The sequence below is a fragment of the Petaurus breviceps genome, unplaced genomic scaffold (assembly GCF_028583685.1).
Source record: "Petaurus breviceps papuanus isolate PSGF00001 unplaced genomic scaffold, PetGlider_PUasm1.0 400, whole genome shotgun sequence".
NCBI classification, from domain to species: Eukaryota; Metazoa; Chordata; class Mammalia; order Diprotodontia; family Petauridae; genus Petaurus; species Petaurus breviceps.
In genome coordinates, this window is record NW_027186316.1 from 1,280,920 (window position 1) to 1,290,391 (window position 9,472).

The window sequence follows — 9,472 nt, forward strand, 5'->3', positions numbered from 1 at the left end:
CTCTCGGCAGAAATAAAACAAAGAAGAAAAATGAGAGAAGAAAAAAAAAACAAAACAAAAATAGTTTGGCCAAATGAAGCACTGTGTCCAGCAAGTCTGATAGAATGTCCGATGTTACAAGGGATGTGAGTGTGGGAAGTGAAGGAAAGTGAAGGAGTGAAGGAAATATGAACAATATAAAAAGAAATAAAACTGTTGTTCCACAAGAATGAAGATGACGTTAAAGCTGACCCCCCTCTAGGCCTCAGTTTGCTCATCTGTAAAATACGGGGCTAACACTAGATGATCTCCAAGGCCCCTTCTGGTTGTAAATTCTATGCTTGCCTTTGTGATCCTACGTTACATTCTGTCCGAAAGATTTTGCAATAAATTTTGCCATATGGAAAGAAAAAAGAGAAGAAGAAAGTCTACAGAAGGATATGCTGCTGAGCAAACTAGTCATTTTCCTGGGCCTGGCAAAGTTCACTTGTGCCCACCCTGAGTGGGTGGGGGGCAGGGGCCCAGATGAGGAGGGCAGTCAGGAGAGCACAGGCCCAAATCAAATGATCGAGTGTGCCAACACCGTCCACTTCTGCCAAGGCCCGCTGACGGGGCTGAAAGCCGGGCTGCTGCCTCTCCCTCACATACTATTTCCAGTTTTTTCCTGGGCAGAGATCTGCTGACGCTAGTGTCTTCACAGCCCCAATCTGGTAGAGCTTTTTGCTGAAGTGCACACAACCTTCTTGCTTCAGGAAATGAAGACATCCTTTCTGCTATTGTTTTGGGGCCAAGCCTCAAATAGCTACTTGCACATGTAAGAATTCTGCCATAGATGAACAGTGGCCCGAAGGGATTCCTCTCTGCCCCCCAAAGACGCCCAGCTTCCTCCATGCCTTAACTCTTCTTATGCCTCTAGCCTGGGATTTCTTTCCTCCTTCCCCTTATCCTCCTCCCTTTCTGTTTCTCCCTCCCCCTTTCTCTCTTCCTTCTTCCCCCACTCTCTCCCTCCCCCTTTTTTCCTTCCTTCCCCCACTTTCTCCCTTCTCTTTTTCTCTCTCTCTCCTTCTCCCGTTCTCTCCCTCCCCCATCCATTCTCTCTCTCCTTCCCCATTCTCTCCCTTCCCCCTTTCTTTCTCCCTCCCCCATCCATTCTCTTTCCTTCCCCCATCCTCTCCCTCCCCCTCCATCCTCTCTTTCTTTCTCCCTCCCCTTTTCTCTTGCCTCCTCACCCCATTTCTGTCTCCCTCCTGTTCTCTCTCCCTCCTACTGAATTCTTCCTACTTCATTCTTTAAAGTTCAATTTGAATAGCACTGCTCTAACGCACACCCCCAGGCCAGGCGTGCCCTGCCGTCTCTCCTGGAGTGCAAACATGTGAGTTGGCGGTGCCCATTAGTAGGCCATAACCTCGGTAAGAGCAGGCACACAAGTATGGAAAAAGTCCAAGGGCTTCCTCTGTGCACTGTCGCTGTTGGGACGGCATGCTTCTTATTATTCTTGGTGTTGGGGTTTTGCTTTTATTTTGGATGGAGGGTGAGAAGAGAGGGACAGTTAGTTTTGATCACTTCTTTCTAACTCACCAAATTTTCCATGGCCACAGGTAGCTAAGTACATGCAACTATTAGGAGTTTTAAATAGCGAGTCAGAGGATCTAGGTTCAAATCCTGACCCTGCTATTTACCAGATGCATGACTTTGGGCATTGTCACTTGTCTCTGGGCCTCATATAAAATGATGGGGTTCAATATAATATCTACTTTCAAAAGGAAGCAATCTATGTGTAAGAGAGATTCCACTTCCCACAAGTCCTCCTTCTCAGAACAGGAGTTCTCTATAGGAAGGTTCACGTTTGCTGATGTCTGTCCAGTTTGTAATAGACAGAGGGATAAAGACTTGTGATTTCAACTGATATAAACAATTCCTCTTACCAAAAGACAGTGTAAGAGAGGTGCCTGGGCCAGCACGGCTCAGTGGCAGAACTCAAACCCAGGGCTTTCAGGCTCCATGGCCAGCTCCCTATATATTAGGCCACACTGTCTCTGAAGTTCATAATAAAAAGACAGTACAGCACAACAAACACAAGCCAATCAAAGGGACTAGATGAGACAGACAATCCCGAAGCAGCCCTTCTATACAAAGGCTTGGGGCCTTGAAAGTCTCACCATCAGCTATCCAAGCTGTCTCTAAACTCTACCTTCAAATGAGCTGAAATAAGGAGGATTTCAAGGTTACTACCAAATCTGAACTTAACTGTAGCAATATGGGAAATGGCAGATCCAACTGTGAATCATGCCCATCAGCCACTGCAACCAAGCACCCACCTACTACAGTCCCTCATTTTCCTCCTCTCATCTGAGGACTTCGACTTGCAGCAGTGACCCCTTCTTTTTTTTTAAGGCAATCGGGTTTAAGTAACTTGCTCAAGGTTACACGACCAGTTATTTCTGGATGCGTGCTAAGTATCTGAGCCCAGATTCGATCCCAGGTCATCCCGACTCTGGGGCCAGTGTTCTTACTCACTGTGCTACCTGGCCGCCCCAGCAGTGACCCCTACTTGAACCCTACTATGTTGGTCTCAGGAGCTTTGAAGATGTGATCCTTTGAAGGAGTGAGAAGTAGAGCCACTTTCTTATGTGTTTCATTCGGCTAAAATCTCACAGGGCACCCCCCTCCCGTCTCCCCACTCTGCTAGCCCTCCCTGAAGGAAGCAAAGTACCTGCTCAAAAAGCTGTCACTCTGGGTAGATACATGGTTGTCATTCAAAATGGAATCAATAACTGCAACAGGGTCTTCAGAGTCACTGGCCTGGGAGGAATGGAGCTCCAGAGGAAGGTCCTCAATATCGTCAGGCTCCAGGGAATCCTCAGTGATCTGAAGTGGGCAGTCAGTCACATCCAAGTCCAACCCGAATGATGGTATCACATGCACTGGGGATAGATGGCTGTTCCTAAGAAATAATCAACATGTGGACATTGGTCAGTTCAGACACATCATGGCATCCAAAATAAGGCAAATAGTGTCACAAGCATGCCCGACTGAGGTCATCTGTGACAGGGAACTCATCAGGGAGCAACAGATATTCATGACAGTACTTGCTGTAGTAATCAGGAACCACAAATTGACATTGGTCAAATGAATGTTATGGAATATTACTGGGAATAAGAAATGATGGTTTCAGAGACACCTGGGAAGACTTGGATGAACTGATGCAAAGTAAAGTAAAATGAACCATGAGAAAGATTTACCCCAACAGCACATTGTCAAGATAAGTAACTGATCAATACAATGGGCAATCAGGGCTCCAGGGGAGTCGTGTAGGTATAGGAGACAAACATTTTCCGACATGAGCAGTGTCAATTTGCTTTTATTTTTTGGAGGGGAGGGTAGTGGGGAAGTTGGGAGGGAGCAGTAGCAGTGATAAAAATCTAAAAGAACAGAGGACCAATGGCCCATTAAAAAATTCACAGAAGAGAAGACGTGCAGAAGATGTAGATGAGCAAGGGTGTTCAAGCTAGTGTATTCAACTTAATATACACTTAAAAAAAAAAGACAGAAAAGCTGTCAAGAGTGGAAGAGCCTGAGCAATGCCTGTAGCACATAGGCAGGCCTGCATTGAGATACGAGTCCTTTCTATTGTCCCCTGAGAGAAGTCTTCTTGATGCCTTATTCAGCTCCATACTGCCATAGTGGCCAGCCTATCTATGGCTCCCTTCATCCACCTTGGTGCACTCTCTAGGGCCAGCAAAGGACAAAGACAAGAACCATCAGGTCACGTGGTGGCAGGGACAGGACAAAACCTGGATGATCTGTCTATCAACTGGGAAGTATGGAATCAGTGACATGGGGTTCAAATCTCAGCTCTGCCATTTAGTCTTGTGTGACCTCAGACAAATCCCTTGCCCATTCTGGCCCTTACTTTTCTTCTCTGTAAAATGAAGGGTTAGAGTAGAATGGTCACTGCATTGCTTCCAGCTCTCCATCTAGGATCCTATGGGTGATGTTGGACCACTACAAAAAGAGGGTTTGGTCTAGATGGCCTCCAAGTCCTACCCAGCCCTCAGTCTTCGATGAAGTGCACAGCTCAAGCACCGTATGTGACAAACAGGCTAAGACATCGCCCTTCATTTAACGGCTTTGGGCAGCTAAGGGACATCTGTAGACATAAGCACAGAAGAGGACAGGGTAGCAGCTGGCATGGCATTCCTCTCCTCCTGCTCAGCTCTCCTGGAAGCCAGGCTCCCACCTTGTCAGGAAGTACCCTGCAACACCATCACCCACCTCACTGAAGCTTTAGGGGCCAGGAAGGACTTTCCTCACAATCTTGGGAGGAAGGACTGCCAGGACTACTCTTCCCATTTCTACTGGTGGGGAAAGTGAGGCTTGGAATGGAGAAATGGATTGTCCAGAGTCACAGTCAGTGCTGAAGCTGGCTTTCCAGTCTTTTTTGTTTCCTTCCACCATGAGGCCTTGAATTCTTACAGGAAGCCCAAGAAGTGAGAAAGGATGAGAAGCTGAAGTACAGAAGAGGAGGGAGGAGGGGGAGGCCTTCCAGCTTCGGAGGCTAATTTTCCCCAAGGATCAAATGTTCCTTCGCACGAGGCTAATTAAGTTGTAAGCGTGATTTGCCATCTCCTTTCTTTCTTGCTGGTTTGGAGGGCTGTCAGTACAGCATGGCCGCCTGAAAACTCCAAGTGGATAATTGGGGCTCCACTTAACAACCATCACTCCCTGCATTAGCTCCTAGAACATTTTAACAGCGAAGTTGGAACTCCACTTCAACCCTTGTTCTCGCTCTTCTTGTCTCTGTGGCGGAGCCCTGCTGTGTATGTGGCCCCTCCCTTTCTTCTCTCCTGATCCTCTCTGTTAACTTCAAGCTGGTGCTTTTAGTGATGATCCCGGAGGACCTGGGAGGCGAGCAATGCTAAGTATTACCCTCTCTCTCCCTTTCTTACAGGTGAGGATACTGAGGCTCAGCCCCACCCCCACCCAAGTCAATGAAAGGCATATCTCCTGATTCCATCACCCTGCTGTGCAGGTGGTGTAGGAGTAAAAGCTCACCGACAGAGGCCAACATCTGGAAACCAGCACCAAGCATCCATCCCTGCCTTCCTGCCACAAGCCATTACTCAAAACAACTCCCCTCCTCATAAGACCCCATCCTCCCCGCCCCCGTTTCCTTGCTCCTCAAATGCCCTGCCCTGATAGCTCTGGCCTGCCAGCTTCCCCCCCAAACAATTCTCTCCCCTGCCCAGTGCCTCCTTCCCAATGCCAACATCCAGAGGCTCCGCCCCTGGAATGTCCTCCTTCCTCAGCCAGCCTCCACTTGGACCACCCAGACCTCGCCCATCCCCAGCCCTTTTTCTGCCTGAGGAGAGCCCTCCCTGCCACAGAGGGCCCTTTATGCAGACAAGTTGGATACTTTCCTCTGTGTTTGCTTTTGCGGTTACATTCACCAATGGATTTTAGGGCCTTTCCTAGGAGGCCCAAGTTTCCATTTCAATTTAATGGCTCCATTTAATGATATTCTTTTAACAAGCCTGAAATTTCTGTCCTCCATGAGGCTACTTTGAAACACTTTATTTCTCAGATGAGCAATTGAGTTCTTCAGCATTAAGTATCTTGTCTGCATGTGGTGAGCTCTATTGGTCCTGGGGCAGTGATAGCTTCTGTCCTTCTGTGGGCCTCATCCTGGTGGGGAGGGGTCCTGGGCACTCAAGGGAGCACCTGAGCTGGAATTAAGTGCCACATAATCAGAGAAATCCTAGGTCTAGAGCTGGCAAGGCCACCATCCCTCATCTTTCAGGAGGAAGAATGATTTCAAGATAAAAAGACTTCCAAGGGCATCTGGGTAATTAGACTCTGGCTCTACCCAATGCTTCTAGGGTAGGTCTTGTGATTCCCATGTGAGGATGGGGCCCGAGAAGGTCAGAGTGGCTCAGCACTGAAGGCTTGACCAAGAACCAGGAAGGTTTCCAGCCACTCATGGAATCAGCTTGGGGTGGAGGGAGGACCCATTCTCTAAAGAAATCCCCAGTCTTCAAAAGGCAGAATAATAATAACAGCTCACATTTCCATAGCACCTTAAAGTCTGCAAAATGCTTTTTAGATGTTAGCATGATCAATACTCAAAACAACCCTGGGAGGAAGGTGCTACCCTCATGTCACAGATGAGAAAACAGGCCCAAGGAAGGGAAAGGACTTGGCCAGGGTCACCCCAAGAGTAAGTGTTTGAGGCAGAACTTGAACCCATAATATCTGTAAAGTGCTTAGTAGAGTTCCTAGTAGTCAGCAGGCACTTAATAAATGCTTGTTCCCTTCCTTAACTCCAAGGCCAGTGTTCTATCTGCTAAACCACCTAGTACTAAAGAAAGACAACAGGTGGGAAAGTAGATGGACCAATGGAGAACCCATCACTCCCAAGTGGGACAGTAACAAAAAGCTCATTTTTCCATTGATCAAGAATAAGATCTGCCTCGCGACCAGTGCAGTGAATAGACTATTGAACTTGGAGTCAGGAAAATCTGGGTTCCAATCCCACATAAAACACTCATTAGAGGTGTGTCCTCGAACAAGTTCCTTCCTCTCTGTACCTCAGTTTCCCCCTCTGTAAAATGAGGGGTTTGGACTAGATGGCCCCTGAGGTCCCTGCCAGTTCCACACTTAGGATCTCATGAGTGACCTTGGGCAAGTTCCTTCTTCTCCCTGTGACTCAGTTTCCTCATCTGCAAAATGAGGTAGATGGACTGGACAATCTCTATGGTCCCTCCCAGTGCTAAAATATAGGATCCCGTGACTTTAACATACTACTTCCCCTATTTACAACATCCCCCAAAGACAACTGACACCTTCACAGTACTGTTACTCTTAGTCTTAAGTATAGTCTCTTTACTACCTCTACTAGGCACAAAAGATTCCAAAAGGGGAATTCCCATGCTTACCCTTCAAGTAGGCTCGACGGATCTATAGAAAGAGTTGGAGATAAAAAAAAAGTGGAAGCTGGAGTTGGAGCCCCAAGATCACTGGGGTCATCATCCAAACAAGTTGTGATGTCTTGAATCATGATGCCATTGGGGTCCTTGACAGTTGGAGAACCAGGGTCTAACACATACACCTAAACAGAGCAAAGGGGAGAGGGACTGGGGATGAATAACCCACCATTGGGAGTTCTGGTTTTCCATAGCTCCGATGATACAAAAGGGACTGAAGAATCCACCAGCGCTAACAGACGGACACAACTGAACCCTCCCCTTCCCACCATCACCTTCTCCATCAAACTCACAGATTCCCCATTCTCCACAGGGATCGGGACACATTGGCGGCTGAACTTCGAAGGCGGGGAACCAGACACATCTGGCAATGACCTGCAAAGACACCCCATTCCCAACACTATTAGCAATAAGACTCACACAGTGCTGGGCACACAGACTTCAGGAGAGTTAGTGAGCCTGGCCCCAGTTGGAGCCTGTTTTCTAGAGTTTTGATGTCTGTTGGAAATAACCTCATGGAAGGGTTTACTCAGATTCAACATTCCACTCCTACGAGGGAGAATTCCTTTTCTAAAATATTTAGGTTTATAGACTCATGTCTCAGGAGCGGTCAACGAGAGTAGGCCTTGTTCACAAACGTCATCTTTCATTTGTTTAGACAGTCCTGAGGACAGGACCGGCCTGCCAGTCTGACTCCAACCTCCTTTTTTCCAGCCTTATTTCACGCAAGTCTCCTTCATGTGATAGGCAACATATCCTGGTTCAAAGGGCAATGGTCTTTAGAAGTCAGGAGCCCCCTGGGTTTGGATCCCACCTCTGGCAGCAGTTAGATAAGGGACCATGGACAAAGTCACATGATCCCCTGAGCTGGCATTTCCTCTCATCTGTGAAATGTGGAGGCTACTGGCATTCCCTTACAGGGCTGGTGCTAAGATCAATGTTCCCCAACTGCCCCTTCCCCCAGTGAGAGGAAGCCCTTTCCCCTTTCCCCTCTCGGGGCACCAGGCCCAGTGAGAACCACCGCCGCCTTCTTGTTTATCTCATCTGCCCTTTTTTCAGTCATTTTTGTCCAAGCACGGGTTGAGTCTCAGTGCTCTACCTCCTCAGTGCTTACCATAGCGGCGCCTTCCACACAGTTGGTGCTTAATCAAAGCTTGCTGCCTCTGACTGGAGAGTCAAGTCCCTGGCATGGTACCATGGGGCTGGTGGAAAGGGTGCTCTGTAGGAAATGCACTGAAGCCCAATGCTCTCTCCTTTCAAGACTAATACAGGGGTGCCCATAACCTTGGGACATGAGAAACTGGGTCTAGTGCTGAGGGTTTACAGGATGGGTCTGGGGAGTCCCTGAGAGTGCCAGGGCTGCCTTCCCAGAATGGTTCTAGGACCACCTTTGGGGGCTGTGATCTGGTCCAAGAGGATCCTGGGGCAGGGCTAGGGAGAGGCAATTTCAGAAAGGACCTTCTTACTCTAACAATGTTCTTACTTCTTCTAAGGTTTACCAAGTACTTTCCTCACAACAACCCTGTGAGGTAGGTGGTGCAAGTGCTAGGACCCCGAATGGTCAGCAGAAAAAGAGGCTCCAAGAAGGTGATCCTTGGTCAGGGTCAAAGAGCTAGACAGTTTCTGAGCTGGAAAACAACCTTGGGGCTCTTGATTCCAGCCAAGCCCTCTTCCTGCTACCCCGTCCTGCTTCTCCATCATCATCTTTGAAGCTAAGTGAAAGCCCTAGGGTGTCTGGGCATTCCTCAGGCTAACTCCAGGTCTGGGATATCCTAAAAGATAAACTGAGTGCCAGCAAGTGGGGCTTGCCCATCTGAGGATCAGGCTGTCCCGAGTCAGCTTGCCATCATTAACCCACTAACCCCTCCAGTACCACCTTCAAAACCCATGTGCTGCTGCAGCTCAGTGAGGGCCTGGCTGGCTCTCCTGGGAGGTACTGCTTCCCACCCACAAAGCATATGAGCCACGTATGGCCCGACTAAACACTCTGAACCAAAAGCTATGAGGTACATTTAGAAAGGCTTGAGGCTATTGGGGAAATTATGGCCGGTTACAGAGAGAATACTCAGAACCAGTAATTTCACCTTTTTCTCTTGACGCCCACAATGTAGTTTCCTCTCATCAAACCAAGTATGAACTGGAAGATCTGAGAAGAACACAAAGTATATTTCGATCAGCACCCCATGCTTCACACGAACAAAGACTCTGAAGCATTCACTCCTAGACACCAACACATCCAACACATTCTCCTCGCCTTCAGATGATGACAATTTAGTGGCAGCTCAAGAGCCTAAGGCTCTCGTGAGTTCAACTCTGTGAGAAAGACTTCCAGCATGGCATCAGTGGCAGAGTAAGCTGACGTTCTAGGGGTTTAGCCTGACTGAGTGAGCTCCCAGAGGCTTACTACCAGTAGGCAGGCCATGGAAGGAAGAAAGGAAGGAAGGAAGGAAGGAAGGAAGGAAGGAAGGAAGGAAGGAAGGAAGGAAGGAAGGAAGGAAGGAAGGAAGGAA

General features: G+C 48.2%; 1 protein-coding gene across 2 annotated transcripts in view; it reads right to left on the reverse strand.

Moving 5' to 3' along the window:
• Positions 1-9,472, reverse strand: part of LOC138170978 (heat shock factor protein 3-like) — a 62,025-nt gene that overhangs the window by 9,495 nt on the left and 43,058 nt on the right. Inside the window, exons 6-9 of one of the 2 annotated variants that reach the window (XM_069100399.1) lie at positions 9,047-9,108; positions 7,256-7,337; positions 6,915-7,087; positions 2,693-2,923 (exon numbers count right to left, since the gene is read on the reverse strand). In XM_069100399.1, coding sequence (XP_068956500.1) covers positions 2,693-2,923; positions 6,915-7,087; positions 7,256-7,337; positions 9,047-9,108 — 548 coding nt within the window. The remainder of the gene's footprint in view (positions 1-2,692; positions 2,924-6,914; positions 7,088-7,255; positions 7,338-9,046; positions 9,109-9,472) is intronic. The other variant, XM_069100400.1, reaches the window with a different exon arrangement.